General features: G+C 44.0%; 1 protein-coding gene across 1 annotated transcript; it reads right to left on the bottom strand.

The window, feature by feature from the left end:
• Positions 1-154: 154 nt before the first annotated feature.
• On the bottom strand, positions 155-15,034 carry AKAP10 (A-kinase anchoring protein 10). The gene is made up of 14 exons (XM_017821616.1): positions 14,993-15,034; positions 12,776-12,958; positions 11,915-12,469; positions 10,419-10,517; positions 9,903-9,987; positions 9,420-9,543; positions 8,225-8,361; positions 7,026-7,170; positions 6,148-6,321; positions 4,828-4,937; positions 3,932-4,014; positions 3,292-3,344; positions 2,559-2,654; positions 155-1,544 (listed from the first exon to the last, which is right to left on the bottom strand). Exons 2-14 carry the CDS (start codon positions 12,855-12,857, stop codon positions 1,539-1,541), a joined length of 1,749 nt encoding a protein of 582 aa, XP_017677105.1. The 5' UTR covers positions 12,858-12,958; positions 14,993-15,034; the 3' UTR covers positions 155-1,538.
• Positions 15,035-19,313: the final 4,279 nt, after the last annotated feature.

Genomic DNA, 19,313 nt, shown 5'->3' with positions numbered 1-19,313 from the left:
GTATTTCACCACACTGCCATTAACAAAATCCACTAAGGAAACGTGGCCAAAACTGCCAAGGACAAAGCATTCAGGGATTTGTTTCTTTTATAAACCCCTAAAACTCACACTAAAAAAACCCCACGTAACTTCCAAATCCCAGGAAAACAGAAAATTGACACAAATTTTAATATTTATATATTTTAAATCAAAACACAATTAAATATAGTATGTTTTAAGTACATGAATGCTTGAGTATGAGAGAAATAAGAGGTGGTACATAGTACCAAAAACCTATACACAGCCTTTTTTTTCTTTTTGCTTTTTCATAGACAATACAGTGTGTCTCTATACAATCGAATATTGCAACAGAATAACACTTGCTAGTCAATCAAGATATTCTGAACATTGGAAATGATTTGAGTTCTTCGCATAGTGATTTCTTTGCACAAGTTTGAGGAAAAAAGCAATTATCAGAGTAAAAAAAAAAAAAAAGACCCAAAATAAGTGTTGTATACTAAAAATGCAGCAGTAACATAATGGTGAGACACTGAGTACTTCTGATACCCTGCAAAAATCAATTCACTGGAAAAAAAAAAAAAAAAAAGAGGTGCTGTGTAACATGGTAAGTGTTGACAGTGTCAGGAAGAAGGCCAGAGGTCATTAAAAATTGCTTTTCTTTGTAAACCAAACATCTGGAATTAGATACTGTGCCGGTTGGAGGACAACAAGCAGTGGAGAATGGCAGCAATTACTTTTTTTCCTCGCTCGTGGGATGGAGAGGACAGAAAATGGAGCAGTTTCCAGGATCCAACCTGCTCGGAGCCGTGGCTTGGGAGCTGCCCAGGTGCAGGATCCGAGTGTGCTCTGTGGTGGAAGGAGGGGATGTGTGTGTGCAGGGGCACGAGCTCAGCAAGGAGGAGTTACACTGTCCAGGCTTCGCTCCTGATCCTTCTATCCTGCCCTCAAAGTTAATGTAGTTATGAAAGTAAAATACATTTATCTTACAGTTGAATACTCATCTATTTCAAGTAACGGAAAAATAAAACTTAAGAACTTTCTAGGTCATTCACTGCCCATGAATTCACCCTTCCAGGTTCACCTCTCCAGTGGCCAGTGGAGGGGATGTGCCCCGAGGCCTTTGCAATTGTGTTTAAAAATTACAAGTAGTAGAACTAGAAATTACAGCAAAACCTTCCCCTCTGCTGTGGCCTGTGTCCCATTCCAGACATTTTGCTTAAGAGTCTTTTTGAGACAGGGTCAAGTATTTGTGAAGTCGATCACAGTTTCTCAGTGACACATTTGTAAACTGCATCTTCATCTCTAAAAACCATCATTACTGTGAATGCCACATACAACAGGAAAAAGTGTTTCTTCACTCTCTACAGTGGAGGTCCAGGATTGCTTCTCTTTCATTCTTCCTTAGAAATGAGGGAGATCTCGGCGGTTGGAGTAACAGTGCTTTGTTTTTATTGGCTGTGTTAAAGAATCCACCAAAAGGGAAAGTTCACTCATTCTCGAAGTGGAAAAACAGATTTCCTGTTCTGGAGTTTCTAAAATCATAGCTGGAAAAAGAAAAACAGGGTTAGAGAACATTCTACCATAAAACATACAAAGGCAATTGCTCAATAGAAAGATATTTTGTGTTTAAAAACATTGAAGCCAGGTATGTTCGAGTTTGAGAGAGAAAAAACCCCAAATCTAATCCCAACACACTCAACCTTTTGATTATTTGCATAATTGAATCCAGAGCATCTGCAGCCACTTGATATTTCTAAATACTCTGCTGAGGGACCTTTTCATCCAGCCAGACTGGAATTGTATCACTTGCAGCCAAGCTATCAAATGAAATCATTATACAAGTTATTTAAACATAACTGGTCTGTCAGAAAGGAAGCAGTCACATAGTGAACTATGGATTCACCTATTTGGGTCTAATAACTAAATTACCTTCCACAACTAAACATAATGCCAGTTAATTTTTAGGCAGTCAGAAGTACCAGACATTAACTTGGTAACCTGCTGTCACCAACATTTCACCAAATCCAACTGCTGCATCAGAACTAAACAGAGAACACATGGGCTGAACACCACCACAGTCACCAAACACCAACACACAACACTAAACCCCCAGCCTATGGCCAGGGCTGCTGTGTCCTTTTAAAGTCTAAGGACAGAACTGTGTAAATGAGTGCACCCAACGAGACAACTTCCCCAAGTTCTACTGACACTTTAGGCAGATGTACAAGTATTGATTAACAAGAAACAGCAAGTGTGAACTCAAGTGAGGAATTACAGTATTGATCCTGCAACACAAATCACCCTTTTAACTAATAAGACTCAAACTAAGACCAGCTTAATGCCTGCAGAGGAGAACCACCACAGGCATCTGTTAAGAAATTCCTACATCATCCGTAGGCCGAAACACTTCCAACCTTTGTTTCTTCATATCATGCTATGCCAGTTTGAACATTTACCAGTGTGGGTTTCAGAGGCACGAGGAAGGCAAGTGAGAGCTCTGCTCCTCCCACAGCCTGGCCTGAGCCAGATGAAGACAGGCAGCCTTTCCACCCCCTTACCTTCGTAACCTTCTCCGAAGGCTGTTCACATTGCGCCTGCTGCATGACGTCGTTGACTATCATCTTTGCTATCCTCCAAGCCATCTCTTCTTGAGCCTGCCGTGGAAAAAAACAGCCCAAAATACAGATATAGCTTCAGGTTCTTGAAATAAAAACACAGTGCCCTCAGTACAATGCACTTGGAGTCGTGGTTAATCTCCACAACTCAGTGACCTGTACAAACGTGTCCTCCCTCAATGGAAATGCTCTTGGCTTTTATTTTTATATTTATGGCTCGATGCAGTTTCCAAGAGAGTTAGCAAATTTTTTAGATTTGGCTGTTGGGGATTTGTCCAAGCCCCTCTGAGGGGGAGAAAAATGCAGCCTGTAATCCATGTACAGTGGTCACTTCATGGTAAAAAACAAACAACAGCACCTCCACTCCTACTTGATCTTTAAGGTCCCTTCCAATCCTAACCATTCTGTGATTTTATATAACACCACAGTAAGAAAAACCCGGACTGCAAGCACACATTTAACCATTATATTAGTTAAACCAGCAAGCACTGGCAAAGATCAAACTAGTTTCACACATCCATGCAATCAGATTATATTTAGCACACAGTCTCACAGTTCTTGTTGGTGCAGCAAAAAAGATACTGAGAGAAACAGCCAGGATTAAGGACTTTAATACTTTATCTCCCTTATATATACTGGAAAGTAAGTCACAAGGACAACATGAAAGAGGACACACCTCATCTGTGTTTCCTTGAACCCATTTCTTCATTGCTTGTGAAAACATGGACCCTGGTTGAGATAAAAACAGCAAGCAAGGTATGTTAGCAAACTGTGGCACACACCTCTCCCAAAGCTAATTCCTGTCATCCCTCTGAAGGGGTTGCACTGCTGGCATTCGAGGGCACAGAGGAGTGGCATGAGAGACAAGGGACTGTGTGGAAGCCACAGTTCATTGACACTGAGCCCAAACCATCCGCCTTTACCAGGGCTGAAAGCAGCACTAACAGCAGGTCCCAGCCTGGGTGGGAAGCATGTGAAGAGCTGCAGTTCTTTTTCATCTCGAGACCAAATCTCTGAAGGTTTGATCATCAGCTCAGCTGCTAGCAGCTTCCATCCCTGCCAGGTTCCATCGACAGCTCCCACACCCACAGGCTGCTCATACTCCCCGGAGTCCAGCTGGACCAGAAAAGCAGAATTTGGATAGGAAACTGGGCCAGAGACAGGGTTTGCTTCAGTATAGGACAATCCCCTAAACAGCTCTATTTGGCTTAAAACAGATCTGGAAAGAGTCAAGAATCTTGCTTCTCTTGACTGCAGTAGGGAAGAGAGCAGCTCTGCAGACGTTCACAGGAATGCAGAGAAAGAGGAAAGCAAACCTTTTGATTTTTTGACATCAGGCTCTGGTTCAGATTCTCTGATGAACTGTCCCAGGTCACTGACACGTCCAAACGTCATCTTCCTGAGGAGAGGTAAAGAACCATATGGGTTACCAGGACAGCTTTGGCATTATGGAAAGCTACCAGTCAGGAGAACAACAAAGCAACCACAACAAAGACTCCAGGGTCAGGAGACTGACATTTTACCCAGCACCATCTCTTCCACCTAAAATTGATACACTGGGAAAAACCTCCCGCTCTTCTCATGCATCTGAATTTGAAGAGTATCTGAAAAGTTCTTCTAGAAACTAGAAGCAGGCAAATGCTTCAGTGACTCAGTCATGGACTATCAGCAGGCAGGGCTGGCAAGTGCTCTGCACTATCACAAAAACATGTCATGAGGGAGAAACAGTTTACAGGACCTAAAAGGACAAAACAAACAATTTCTGTACGAGATCCACAGAGCAGAAGAGCTTTATAACAAAGAGCAACTGTACAATCAGCTAAAGAAATGAAGTATAAGCCCTTCTCTTCCATGGGGGTAGGGAGAAATAAACTTGCCTTTGCCCATTACGATACCAAAGTTGCCTGAACTTATTCTTTTCTATTCTAACCCCAAAGAGGAGCTACTTGGCTGTATTTTGGGATCAAAGAGGAATAATAACTGGGACAAAGAGAAAAATCAATTGGAAATACTTTTCTGGCTGCCATTCTGGTCAGAGAAACATACACTATTAGTGTTAAGTCACACTTCTGAAATAAATTTAGTTTCACATGTTAAGACATGGACTAATATCTTCTGTTTAGGCCTACTCTCCATGCAGGAGGACAGGGCAAATATGAAACAGGTGAAGCATGTAATCAGAAAGGATGAGATACACTGAAATGAACCTTACCCTGCATATGTTCGTTGATATAAGGATTCTGGATCCAGACTTGCAGCATCTACAATTATTGCTTCATCAAAATTTTTCAGGATTTTAACATTAGCCTTTTTGACATTGGACTACAAATAAAAATTCTAAGTATTAGTGCCCAATGCAGACAACTCAGCTTCTTAGCAAAACTGCAATTATAGTGCTTTTAACACTTAGATAGACCTCCATCAAGTCTATAAACGAGCATAAAGCAATTAGAAAGCATCTACTCAGCCATGAATTCCTACCTCAGCATGACATTGTTTTTAAACAGATGATGACAAAGTTCTATGACCAGAGCCAAAGACACACTGCCCAGGTCAGCACACATGTGTCAGGGCTGAGCATTATCAGCTCAACAGATCTGAGTGTGCACACAAATCATCTGTTGTGAGCCTGTAGCACTGAACCACCTCCAAAGCTTCACTCATCCCTCTCATGCACTTGGGAAGCAATTCCCAAACACAGATGCGTCCCCCATGCACAGAGAACAAACATTTATCTTCTGGCCTGGAGTATTTATGTAAGATCATGAAAAGAGCCAAGGCAACATCAGAGCAACAGCAGGGAGAGCAGGAACACACAGCGATCCATTATCACCTGGGCACAGAACAGAAACATCCATGGCAGCTGCCTTGCAACCTCCTTCCCTGCTGCTCTGTCTAAGTGCTGCTCTTTATGCAAAAATATGCAGAGAGCCAGAGATTCTCCTATTCAGACAAGCAGGAATGCACAGCACAGAGTGCAGCACTTCATTTCCTAAACCATCCAGCCAATTACCAGCAGTTCCCCCTGCTCAGACTATCAAGCAGCAGGATGTTTTCAAGAGCACAGATTTTATTCCCCACTTTGCAACCAGGGGAGGAATATTCCCTCCTTGCAAATTTGGAGGTTTAAATATACTACAAGCAGGTAGCACAGCTTCCAAGTTACAACAGCTTCCTATTGATTAAAAAAAAAGGGTATTTCTAATAAAAAAAGTTTTTAAATGTTATGGCACTATGAAACAGTGTTCAGTAATATTAACAGCTTAACAAAAATGTAACTTTGATGGCAAAGCACTAAAAGTAGCACAAGGCTTTGGGTACAACAAATACCACAGATACCCTTCCCTGCCAATATCTGACAGAACTTAGCAGCAGTAGGTTAAACACATCCTAATGGAACAGGCTTTAAATAAAAGTGGAATGGGAAGCTTCAAATCATAAGATATTTCCTTACAGTGTATGAACTTGGATACAGACACAGAAAAGCTACTGCAGCTTTTGCTGTAAGAGAATCAAAGCAAGGAATCCGTACCTGGGAGGCAGAGCCATCTGGGGCCCCTATGGAATCACTGTCAGGAGAGCTGCCATGGCCATGGATACTCAGTGCAATATTCCCTCCCTGGAATTCATCTCCTCGTACTGAATGGATGAGATCGTTCAAGTACTTGTAGTAAAGGTTGCTGGACAAGAAACCAGGTAAAAAAACCTGAGAGACAGAAAGAATCCTCTTTAATTCGAGGCTGACACACAAGCATCTCAGTCCTTGGGTAGACAGAACACAAGTAGGAGTGTCCACACATGGAATTATGCTGGATTAGCAACTGCATTGCTTTAAACTTTAATCCTACTGCAAAATGAACAAACCCAACTGCCTATTAAACAAATCCAGTACAGGAACTGAGGTTCAGATTTTTTTTTCCCCCCTTTAGAAACTAAGCCTGACAGCCCAACAGCTTACAGGTATTTTGCTATGCTGTTCAAACTCCTCTGCAGCTCCAGAATCAAATCACTCATTTCTAGTATCTGGGTACCCCAGAGTTACATTATTAGCCACAGCACTGATATCAGACTTGCAAACAACTCCTACTAGGAGAAAGGAAAATTTTCTAAAGATATAAAATAAGCTGCTGATAGCAATTCACATGGGAGGAAATTCTGTTACTTCCATTAAACTGCACTAATTACCCGAGACAAACATTTCACAGAGCATTAACAGCAGCCAGTGGGTGGTATCTTCAAATCAGGCTGGGGGAAACAGCCTAGCAAATTTTACCAGAGCTATTATCTATTATCCAGGCAAACAGGAAGTCAGTAAAAGAACAGGACAAATCAGGGATGCTGAAGGGGACACTGCAGAACTTCCACATCACCTCTCTAACTGTCAAACCCGTTCTGAAGGAGGGGTCTCACCGTCTCCATGGTGGTCCACGCCTGCCTTAAGGGAGTGGTGAAGCAGTTGGGGAGAGGCCCCCCCTCCCTGCAGATGTTGGATTCGATCTCCAGCCTCACCGAGTCGTCAAAGCCCAGGGGATGAGTGGCCTGGAGGGAGAAGTACCTGCAGCACAAACAGCACAGAGAGATTTGCAAACCTTTGCAGGTGGTCAGAGTCCACCTGTCCCCCAGGCCCTGAAGTAATGACATTCCAAAACCTGCACACACCTGGTCCTCACTGACTACAGGTGAGAACTACAGGTACTGCAGGTGAGAACACCCCAGTCACAGAAATGGCTCTGAGAGCCCTGCCCTGAAGGCACAACAGATAAAAGTAGCAGAGCATGATGTGATCACTGGTGAGCAGAATGTGACACACAGCTTTGGACAGGGAAGCTGGAATGGAGCAGGAAACACCCAGAACTCTGAAGCAGCATCTGCTCTACTGCTCAGATCATTGAAAGCTGAGTTTATGGATGGGTGTGATGAGCCTCAGGCTGAATTGTTTGCTTCCTCTCCAATTATTATTTCCTCCTTGGGTAATAACTCAGCAAGCTCGTGGTAAGGAGTCACACTTAAGCTTAAGAACAGACTTTTCCTGGAAGCAGTTTTGATGTCTGTCTTCCAGTTGTCTTATTGCTAAAGTGAAGCACAAATTAAAGGAGGAAAGTTCCTCCCCTGGAAGTCTTGATATTAAAAAGGATTTGACTGCTTCCTTAAAAAAAAAAGAACATAATTTGTAATACTAAGAACAAGCACTAAATAATTTGTAACATTAAGAACAAACTTTTATCATGTGTGATAACAGTTCCTACAGCCTACTTTATATGGACAACAGTATCTGGACATTAAGGATTTTCTACAGTGATGTACCTGCTATCAGGTTTAAATCCTTTACATTTTCAAATGGCAACCAATCAGCTTTGATACTTCAAACCAAACAAACTCAAGCAATCAAGTCCTGAAAATTATGAATTATGTTTAAGAATGGAATCCTTGCAAGGATTTTCTCCTCATGTATAAGGAAAAATGTGAAAAGTTCTTGTGTGCAAACCTGAATAAAATGCATCTCAGCAGAAGGACTGCAGAGTTATGGTTTGAAAATGAAATTTTCCTTTTGCACAGTGCAACACAAAACTACAAGCACAAAAAATCAAGGAACTGCTGAACTCCCTTACTTGTCATATAAAATCATGGCATCGTTCTGTGCTTCCTGCCCATCATACTGGCCTTTTTTGGCAGCAAGTTGAGACTGGAAGTTATCTGCTGCCAACCAGAACTGCAGTACATTAACTGCATCTTCCTTCTCCATGTACTGGAAGGGAAATCACAAAAAGAGGAGAAATTAAAGAAGTTTAGCAAGAAACTTTCAATAAGCATAGACAAACCTGCTCCTTCCCATTTGAAACAAGAAACATGGTCCGTATATTAGTGATGCAAAATTGTCACCAGGACACATAAATATTTTTATTTTTTCTGTTGCAGACAGATTTAGTTTAAAAAAGAAATTAAAAACTTCTGAGATTTCATTTCTGTACAGATTTTCACATTTAGATTCCAAAAAACGATTTATTTGTCTCATACTAAAGACAGAAAACACCATTTTCATGCTACACTTAGTTTACACTGAACTCAGCACATTGTCTCAGCTTCCCCACCTGCTGTTCCAAACTACATCAGCTTGTCAGACTGTCAGGACAAGTATTTCAAAAGCTGATTCCCTAAAGGTGCAGGACCCTGAAACTGTGAAATCCCACATTTAACCTATCACATCCCAACCTGGTGCCCTCTCCAAATAACGCTGCTGAATGATTTGTTATCTGTAATAACACTTAAGGCTTTCAAAGTCACTACTTCAATTTGCAAGGTCAAGACGACTATGCCAAAGCTTCTACAAAGCAAAGAGACACTCAGAAGCACTCACTGACTGGAGAAGATGTGCACAAATACTCATTCCACAATACAGTGGATGGGTCTGAACAATTGAACTAGTTCTACATGTGAGCAGGAAATAATTTAATGCATTTTTTCCCAGAAAAAGGTACACCTCATTTTTTAAAAATGATATTAGTCACAGAATGACAAAATGCTTTGGGTTGGAAAAGACCTTAAATAGTATCTCATTCCAATCCCCTGCCATGGGCAGGGACACCTTCCAGTATCCCATGTTGCTCCAAGCCCTGTCCAACCTAGTCTTGGACACTTCCAGGGATGGGGCAACCACAGCTTCTCTGGGCAACCTGTGCCAGGGCCTCCCCACCCTCACAGGGACAGATTTCTTCCTAATACCTAATCCAAAGCCATCAAGGAATGAACAGGTTTTTTCATTTGCTAGAAAGGAATACAAAAGCAAACCCAAAGCCTGACACTCACCTCAGAGAAGTAGAACAGGGCTGACTCACAGAAGAGGATGTCAGCCAGATACACAGTCCCACTAGTCAGCACCTCGATCTGGTATTTACAGAAATGATGACTTCGTAAAAACTCGCTAAAGTGCCTGCACAGAGAGAGGGACAATCAGGTATGGAGGGTCACCAGCACTCAGGGCACCCTAAGAACCAACCAGCTCTCACCCAGAAGTCTGATACTTTCAGCTGGATAAAAGCAGAACAAGCAAGAAACAGGGCAGGTTTACAGACAACACAAGAAAGAGATAGAGAACACGACAACAGCGTGCACAGCCAACTGCAGCAGGTGAGCACAAGAATGGGTTTGGAGGGAGGGATCTGAGCAGCTGCAAATACAGAAGGCTGCACAGAAAAATGCTTATGTGGTTATGTGTTCATAAACATTTCTAACAGAACCTTTAGCAAAAGGACAAGAGACATGAGAATCCCAATCATTCCACCAACTTACTCTTGTTCCATTGCATTAAACACTATGGACTGTGCTGTAACAAAACAGTTGGGGTCCACTTGGCCATCTTCCCCACAAATCTTTGCTGCAAAGAAAGACCAGGGCAATTTTAATATGGATTTGGCTGATGGAATTGTGAATAGTGACTGAAAAACTGAAGTTCAAATCCACTAGAATCAACTGGTTCTGGCTGAGCAAAAAGAGCTTTTTAAGTACTGCGGGTGGCCAAATGATAATATTATGGCTAAAATGTTTGACTGAGACTTAAATTTGGATCCCCTCCATAGCCCCAGTAATTCTTTCCCTAATTTAAGTAAAATCTCTGAAATTTCTTCTGGGGATATTGCACATCACTACTGAAAGGTCAGACCCACTGATACTTGTAATCCACTAGCATTTTACAACTGACTTTAAAATTCATAAAAATAAAAATAAATGCAAGTGTGTGAGGTATTAAAGATACACTTTTATAGGGAAGGAGCAGCTCTGAAATGGGTAACCAGCATTAATTCTTACCAACTATGTCATTTCTCATTGCTTCTGTAATAGGGATTGGTTTAGCAGCATCTGGAGAAATATATTTGGTAAAAGTACTAACTGCATCCCGTTCTATACCTGCGAGGAAGAAACACAGAATCAAACTCTGAATTCCTTGGTCTGAAACAGGGAGTGAATAACAAACATCTGCTCTTCAGAAAAGCAAGTGTCTCATCCTCATCAACAAGTTCCCTCCAATGAAGCTTTCAGTGCACTGCTGGATACTCTGCTGCTGAGAAGCTGCAGTGGCTGTGTGATCTCCAGCCAGGTCACAAAAAGCCCAGCATGGACTAAAATAGAATAAAGCAACGTGCTCTGAATTTTCCCTGCCACCAGACAAGGCAGCACCTGCTTCCTCAGCTGCACACCCCTCAGTCCCAGAAGCAGCACCTTTCTGGCAAGTGAAGTTCCCAATTTCTAGCTCTCATCACAAAGAAATCACTGGAATAATAAAGGAACTACAAGGAAAAAAAAAACAATCTTAAAATGGGATGCCTCAGAACAAGTTGTGTGCTTTACACATCATCTTTTGAGACTTGGGACTCTGCTCTGGAAGAGAGAAAAAAATTACACTAAAATGCTTTTCAGATTTCTCAGGGAGGACCAGTGCTTTCCAATTCTTTTTAGGCATCAGAAGGCAGAGGTGCTTTTCATGACTAAAATATAATTTCCCTTGTTTCAGTGACTTTGAGGTACATGATAAAGAACTAAATGAGAAAGACAAAACAAAGAGAAAGGGATGCAACACGAGGAAACAGTTGGGCAAACAAAAGGAACTGATATGAAGAAAGAAATGTTCCTTTTTTGTCTGTAAACTTCCACAAATGAGGGAGGACTGAGTAGATGCAACGTAGAGAAGCAGGTTACTGTGCATGTAGCTTACTACCAAAAGGAAATATTTTAATTTCATCCTTACTTCCAGTAGCCTCTGAAGAGGTGGAATCCAAATGACAACAAATCAGTTACAAGGGGAGGAACTCTAGCAAATAAATCCAAGAACAAAACCAGTACATTCCACACACAGATCTCTACGCACCTCTTGTAACCTCTTGTAATCATTACTTAAGTTATTTTACGTGATACAGGATATTTACCTTCCGTGCAAAGTTAATTATCAATTCTCAGCCCCTTCATCCAAATTTTCTGCAATTTTTTTTAAGTTGGGATGGGACAGGTGAGGGAAGAACAGGACATTGCAATGTTCATCTTCATTTCTTACAATTACAGATGTAAGAACAGAAGCAACCTAAGCTTATTGAGCACATAATGATTTTGAAGTCTCTTCAGCAGTATATTTACTTTTAATTGAGACAAAGAATACACAGTTCAAACTGACCAGCAGCTGATACAACAAGTTAATATCACTGATACATAAAATTCTTTTCCTCCCAACATCCCACCATCCTTGCTAAGAACATGAGAGCTGAGGCAGCTCCCTGCACACTCCCCATTTCCCACCTTTTCAACGCACTTACTTTTCATGAGTTTTCCTGACAAGTCCTTTAGTGCAGAGGAGGGGCTGTTTCTGTTTGACACTGAAAGCTTGGAAGATTCTTGCTGATCAGCTGGAAGAGAGTGAGTCCCTGTCTCCGACTTTCTTAGACAAAGAACACTGGCACTGCCACACTCCTGACCCGGGAGCACGTGGTTCTGGCTGTTCCCAGTTCTGTCCTTCCTGCCCGACGCCGCGGGCTCGGCCCGGAGCAGCCGGGCTGTGCCAGAATCCTCCAGTCTCTCCTCAAGCAACTCAGTTGGAGGAGATGATGCCAATTCCTGCTGTTTGGAGGGTGACACTGGCTCTGCCAGGGAGCTCTGCTTCACGGTGTTCAGGCTGTGCGCGCGGATGCGGGACCACGTCGTGGAGTGGAAGCTCTCGGCCTCTAACCAGAACTTCACCAAGTGTTCCATCCTGCGCAGCTCCATGAACTGGATGAAATAAGGGAGGGCTACACTGTCCTGCAGGACTTGCTCAAGGGTCTTTGAAAGGCTTGATTTGGTCTCTTCAGCCTGATAATTCAGACACGATCTGCCTAAAGGAAAACACAGAGGAAATGACTCCATTTTGTACTGCAGAGGTGGGCGTTGGATACAAAAGTGCCTCTTCACAGTTACATTGCAGGACAATTCCAAAATAATGGTGGAACACAAAGTAAAGCAACCTTTTTAAACAAACAAACTGCTGTCCCCATTCAAAACCCTCCCAGGTAACAGAGATGTTACTGTAACAGCAGCCACATTCTTATTACTCATCTACTTGCCTGAAAACCAAGGGATGGTGAGTATACCAGAAATAAAAAAGAAATGCTGACATTATTCCAGAGGTGATGAGGTCTTACCTAAGTCTCCAAAATGAGCAGCTTCCATGTGACTTGGCTGCTTCTTAAGGGCAGCTGTCCGGCTGCTGGAAAAAGAGTCCATGTTGGCAGAGATGGCATTAATGGCCACATGGCTTGGTCCTGCAGCCTCCAGCAAGGCATGATTTCTAGTGCTTCTCTGAGGGGAATGTACTGGGATTGGAGCTGGAATCAAGACAGGAACGATTAAAACACAAGGACCCCAAGACCTCTTTTAAACAGAACCCAATGCTAAGCACCCCAAAATGAGCCAGGGAGTTTGCAAGATTCAGCCTTATTAAAACCTCGTTGTACCACTGTGTGTTATCTTTGATCGAGGCTCTGACAAGAGGGAAGACCACGAGTTTTATTACAGCAAGAATAAATTCACTCCCACCCAAATCGATTTTCCTTATTCAGCAGCAAAGCAAGAGAGGCCAAGTCTAAGTTCACACGTGAAATATTATTCCTGAGTCTTCCTGCCTCTTTGATAACCACTATTGTAACAGCTCAATACTCTGTCAATAATTTAGTTTCATTCCAGTGCTCCTGCCAATCCATTTCCATGCCTTTTTGAAGGCTAAGCTGTGTTACAAACCCCTGAACCACAAAGCTACCTGTGAGTTTTAACAAGAGGATTTTTCAAAATATTTTTGTTGTCTCCACTTGGTTCTAAGAGGAAAAAAAGCAATAAGGCAATACCTCTGTGAAACCCATGTGAGCTTAACCCCCTCTGGCTGTTTTAGGACACGACTGGGTGTTGGAGCTAAGAAGAACAAAGAAGAACTTCCTCTCACAAACCTCTGCCAGCGAAAAGGCACCAACTAATTGTCAACTGATGACAAAGCTGAAAATAACAAAACATGTTCACAGCAGTTTCCAAAGCTCTCAGGAAGCTGCCTTAGACTGGGATGTCATGCAGGGACATCTCACACCTCTGACTCAAAAATAAAGCACGTCAGATGACACGTTATCTCAGCACACCACTTCCCAGTGATGTGTTTCATCAAGGTGTCAAGAAACTTGGGGTTTATGACTTCCATGATGCGTCACTTTATTTTTATTCCCAATTTTATGACACGTGCTGGCAGAAGTCGACAATTTCAGACTTGCATGTCACGGTAACAGATCCCTCAGGAGCAAAGGTACAGGAGAGTTAAAACATTTGAGTTACTGTGAAGTGTTTGGTACCAAGACACCACTTGCTGCTTCTTACAAAGCCTTTGGTATTTCATACCAGCAACGATGGAGAAAATACCTTTTTTTCCAAGGCCAAGGGAGGGCAGCAATGGGAGAATTTGGTGGAGGCTACTCATGTAGAACCAGAGCCACACTCCTCACAACGCTCCAGGCTTTTGTAAATTAGATTCAAGTTTAATTCTGTATGATGGACATCTGAGAAAAAATTATTCTACTTTATCTAAGGGTCAAACACCTGTTCCGAAGCCTCAGGACAGCACCACATCGTGTCATACACAACTTACTGTTTCCCATATTTGATTTGAGAGACCACCCAGATGAAAAAGTCTTTATTTCTGTCTTGATATGCAGATAACACATTAACAAGTACAGAAACAGGATTTTGTCTGAGGGTATAAAAGTAACAGATCAGATTCATGCATTTAGCTCATCTCCTTTTAGTACTACAAGAAAAACTGACAGGACAAGCAAACTTGTTTTCCCAGAGTTTATACATTTCTTTTCCATCATGACTTTTTTCCCTTTTCTAACAGATTTAGCAGCAAGATCTCTGTACCACATGGAGGAGCAGCAGCAGAACAGCTACTCCTTCTCACCAGGATTTGCATCTTCAGCCTCACAAGCCACATCAGACAGAGTTAACTCATATCCTGCAGACACAGTGAAGCTGCATTTTCCAAACTCCAAAGGACACCATGTGTGAGCAAGAAACTGCAGGAACAATTTGTTGTAGATAAGGAATAACCACCATGCACAAGGTGACCGACTTGCCTGATCACTTTGAATTAAAGCTCATGGCTGACATAATTTAATAACCCTCTGCACCTACAGATTCAGCAAGATGAGTAGGAAAGATTAGTTACTATAAATACTCAGAAACAGAATTAAGTTTTGGGTTTGTTTTGGGTTTGATGCACAGGTCAAATCTGCGCTCAGTGTAAGGAAATGATCCTGCTGGGTAAGGTAAAAATGGCAGATGACAGGAGAGATCTGAATTTATAGACAAAATATTGATCTTACTTTTAATTGCTTTCACATCTGTGGTGTTTTCTTGTTCTTTGCCTTTCACTGTAAAATACAAGGGAAAATGTTAATGCTATTTTGGGTGACTAGTGGCATTTACCTGAGAATGGACACAGAATTCCCAACTTCAGCAAGTCTCAGAGGCAGATGTAAGCCATGCTTTTGTTAAAACTGATCTCTCCCTTAAATCTGCACACCCAGTAACTGACAGAGGCTTTCAAAGCTTTCCTGTTGGTTTATTTTCAAAAGGAAAATCTTATCATCCATGAATTAATATTATGTTAAAATTACCATGGAGGAAGATGTCTGCTGTCCATAGAATTAAAGCCAGGCTCTGGGAAGAATGGGAAAGGGGTGTTTTAAGTTTAGGGCACTGGCTGATGCACTCTATGAAATAGAAATCACACACCTAAAAACATCTCCCTCCTATTACAGGAGGAGCAGCACAACTCACACCACTGAAGAGATGACATGAAACCAGCTCCACAAAGCCAGAGCCTCCCGACTCCTCAGTCATGATGGATACCACGGAAATGTTCTGGAAACACACTGCCAATACTTAATTCTCTCACAAATAGTATTGCTTAACCATCACCAAACCTCGGGCAAGCAACTGATGGGGAGATAACAGTTTAAAAAGCTGTGATGGAAGAGTGTTTGGGGGAATGCTTTAAAAAAATATTATTATTTTTTTAAAGGAAGCTCCAAAAGGAAGTGAATGAGGAGATCTGTTTAAAACAAAAATAAAGGAACCCAAGCAGCACATAAACACAATACCTAAACAGGATGGCATAAACAGGGGGAAAAAAATTAAGTGGTGATATTGGAGAACGTGATCTACCACAGAAACCTTCTCTCACTGCTCCAGGCGAGGATTATTGACTACAAATAGGTCATCCCTGAACAGCGACTGTGGAGTCCTTCCAAACACAACCACAACTCACAGCCCAGCACAATCACCACATTTACATCACAAAACACGAGCAGATTAAAAAAAAAACCAAACAACGAAAAACACAAAACCCTTCCTATCCTGACTTAGGGATTTTAAATATTTTAAAGGGAAACTCCAGTCTCCGGTTACATAATTGCCCTGCCCGGGTGCCTGCAGCGCTGCCTGCCAGCCCTCCCTGCGAGGAGAAAAGCTGCAGGGCTGCAAACTGGCAACTCGGGGTTTAAAATTTAAGCTACCAGCGAGCACGTTCTCTGACACAGACATTTAAGTGTCCATTAAAAGAGGTGGATTCTTCACAAACTGACCTCCTGCCACCCGGAAGCAGCTGACAGAGTAACCAGCCTTTTACATAACTGGGAGCTGACGGGCGGGAGAGAAATCCCTGAGAAAATCTGCATGTCTGAGGTAGCACTGAGGCACAAAGGGAACGGAGCAACCTCTACACAGTACTACAAACCCTTCTCTTTCCAAAATTATTCCAGTATTTCATCAAACCCGTTCCTAACTATCAGCAGTAATTCCCGAGTTTCACACAAGAGCCCTCCATAAGCCTATTTTCAGTCTAAATAGGCCTGTTCCTTCTTACCAACTATTCAGTTCCTCTCTAATTACCTACTTACTACTGGTAATACAAACTCCAGGTTCCAGCTCCAAACCCCTTACACACAGGCTGCCTCTGTCCCCAGCAGCATGGAGCCCAACAAAGGAATGTCCTTAACTCCAGAGGACAAAGCAAACTCCTATCTATGGCAACATCAAATTTCAGGGAGTGAGGTTTCACTACATGAATTTACTTTCACTTCCCTCAAAAAGCGGATGTCCCGTGGTGTCTGTGTGAAACCAAGGGCTGAGGGTGTGTGAGATTTCCAGTAGCCAACCCCATTCCAAAGGGGTCACGCGCCAAACCCTCACGTGACGTTCGGGAATTTCAATTCGCATCCTGAAATGCTGGAGAACGAACAAACCCAGCAGACAGTGCACAAAAACCAGTGTGAAACTTCGAGGACCGGCCAACCAGCGGGGCTGCACGTTATTCCCAAGGTGTCCCAGGGGATGAGCGTGTCACCCGTCTGATCCACTGGCAGCAGTTTCATAACCTGCCCTCGAGCGCCCGGCTGCTGCTTCAACTGTTACACTCTGATTTCTCAACCCATTATCCACCCTCAGTCTCCCAGGCCTTTATTTTACAGCCCGAGCTATAAAAACATTTCACTCTTGTTTTTTGATCCTTGTCATGAATTAATTTAAAAATAGTTCTAATTTTTACCCAGTGCAATATCCTCCTAAACGACGACAGCTCACCCCAAGAACCCTGGTGCTTGTATGTTTTTTGGACTGCGCGGGTCCACAGTTTTATCCTAAGCTTTAAAGTGCTGCTTTTCTCCCAGCTGCAGTTTAAATCTTCTCTAAAAGCCAAATCTAAAAATGGAGATCACACAAAGCAGTATTTTATGTACAGCCCAGATGAAAGGTTACTCCTCTTCTCTCCTTCACAGCGTCTCTCTCGGGCATTTAGTGCTGATTTGCTTCTCTGACCAAAGATCCTTTAATCAAAGGAACACAGATCCTCAATTACACATCTCAGATAATCAGACATTTCATTCCTTTCTCCCTGAGAAAGTTTCCACCCAAGCTGACCTTGTCCCTATGATCACACACCAGGACGGAACATCAGCTCCACAATTCCCACCAATGAAGCAGCAAAAGCTGTTTCTGAAGAGTTTATAACCACTATGAAAGTTTCATTCTGCAGCTCAATGTTTGAATGTAAGCACTCCAAAAAGGATTATGGCACTTGCAAAGCCCTCAGTGGACTTCCAGAGTCTTCATATCTGCTGATAAGAACAGTTTAGACTCATTTCTTCCAGAACTAACCTCCACAAGGAATGACATTTTCAGTGTTGCTACTTTGGCTGAGTAAGCTCCAGAGGACGTGTCAGCCAAGAGCAACATCACCACCTCAGGTACCACGTTCTTCCCTCCCAAGATGTGCATTTTGGGTTCAGTAATCGAGAAAGGCTTTAGGACAGCGCTGCATCAGCCACTGGCAAAGATCAATGGTTGCACTGCTCGAGCTAGAGTTACAAGGTGACAGAACCGTCCCAAGAGGCCCTTCCTAAAAGGTGCCACTTTCTATAAAAACCACCCAAACCACAGCTGTGGGGACTGAAAGCACAGTGCCTCTCACTGCGGAACGAGCACAAGCGCCCTCAAAACGCTCCACTCTCAAACAACACTTAAACCACATCCATTTGTGCCATTGGAGCGTTATAAATAATTCAGGAGTCCTAAATTTCCAATCTTGTGCTCCATAACAAACCAATGACAAAATAACCTGCCAGTGACTCCTCTGGCTTTCACAAAGAGCTTGGTGTGATGAGCTCCCTTTTTAACTGGGGTTTTCAGCCGCCGCTGTACATTTCTAGCCTACTGTATTTTTGTAAAAAGCCACGTACGTCAGCATTGTGACAAAATAACCTGTAAACTGCTAAAAGGCTCAGAGTCCGCGGGAGGTGTGGGGGGTGTCACAGGCCCCCCTCCGCCCGGGTCCGCGCTCGCAGCTGCTCACCAGGGGTCGAGACCCCGCGATCCCCTCAGAGCCCCCCCACCCCCGGGGGGGACACTCACCGTCATTCCCGCCCAGCCCGCTCCGCAGGGCCCGGCCGTCCTCGCGGGGCCCGCTCACCGCGGCCGGAGCGGCAGGGCCGGGGCCCGGCAGCCGCGCGGGGGATGAGCCCGGCGGCCGCCCGCCCGCCGCCGCCCCCCTGCCTTTCCTCCTGAAGAAGGACATAGCGCCGGGGAGGGGGGGCTCGGCGGCCGGCGGGCCGGGGGAAGGCGGGAGGCAGGGAGGGCGCGAGCCGGTCCCTATGAATGGGGCTCCTGCCCCCGCCCGCCACCACCGCTCCCTCCGCCTCTTCCTCCCGCGGCGGCGCCCGCGGCCGCCATGTTGTCAACAACCGCCCCGCGCCCACTTCCGCCCAGCGCGGCCGCGCGGCACGGCGGGACGCGCCCGCACTCAACATGGCCGCCGCGGCGTCGGGCGAGACGGCCAATAGGGGAATTGCTCGTGGCGGCCATGTTGGGTGAGGGCAAGCAGCCCGCGAGGGTCCACAGCGGTGAGGGAGGGGAGGTGGCCATCTTTGATCAGGGCTAGGGGCGCTGGGCCGGGGGAGGCGGGGGCTGCCATCTTGGTTGAGGGCACAGGTGACCTGGGGACGCTGCGGCAGCTCGGGCGCGTCCCGTGGGCGCGGGTGACAGAGAGCCCTGAGGGCAGGGGACAGTGGTCCTGAGGGCAGGGGACAATAACCCTGAGGGCAGAGGACAGTGGTCCTGAGGGCAGTGGACAATGGTCCTGAGGGCAGG

Source organism: Lepidothrix coronata, unplaced genomic scaffold (genome assembly GCF_001604755.1).
Source record: "Lepidothrix coronata isolate B3197 unplaced genomic scaffold, Lepidothrix_coronata-1.0 Scaffold91, whole genome shotgun sequence".
NCBI lineage: Eukaryota > Metazoa > Chordata > Aves > Passeriformes > Pipridae > Lepidothrix > Lepidothrix coronata.
Note: the sequence above shows the minus strand (reverse complement) of the source record. Positions and strands in the feature narration are given on the sequence as shown.

Coding starts and splice junctions, on each gene's coding strand:
- AKAP10 (XM_017821616.1), bottom strand. CDS start 12,857: ATGGACTCTTTTTCCAGCAGCCGGACAGCTGCCCTTAAGAAGCAGCCA. Junction 12,470..12,775: donor TGCTCATTTTGGAGACTTAG/GTAAGACCTCAT, acceptor GTTTTCCTTTAG/GCAGATCGTGTCTGAATTAT. Junction 6,322..7,025: donor CGTGGACCACCATGGAGACG/GTGAGACCCCTC, acceptor TCTGTCTCTCAG/GTTTTTTTACCTGGTTTCTT.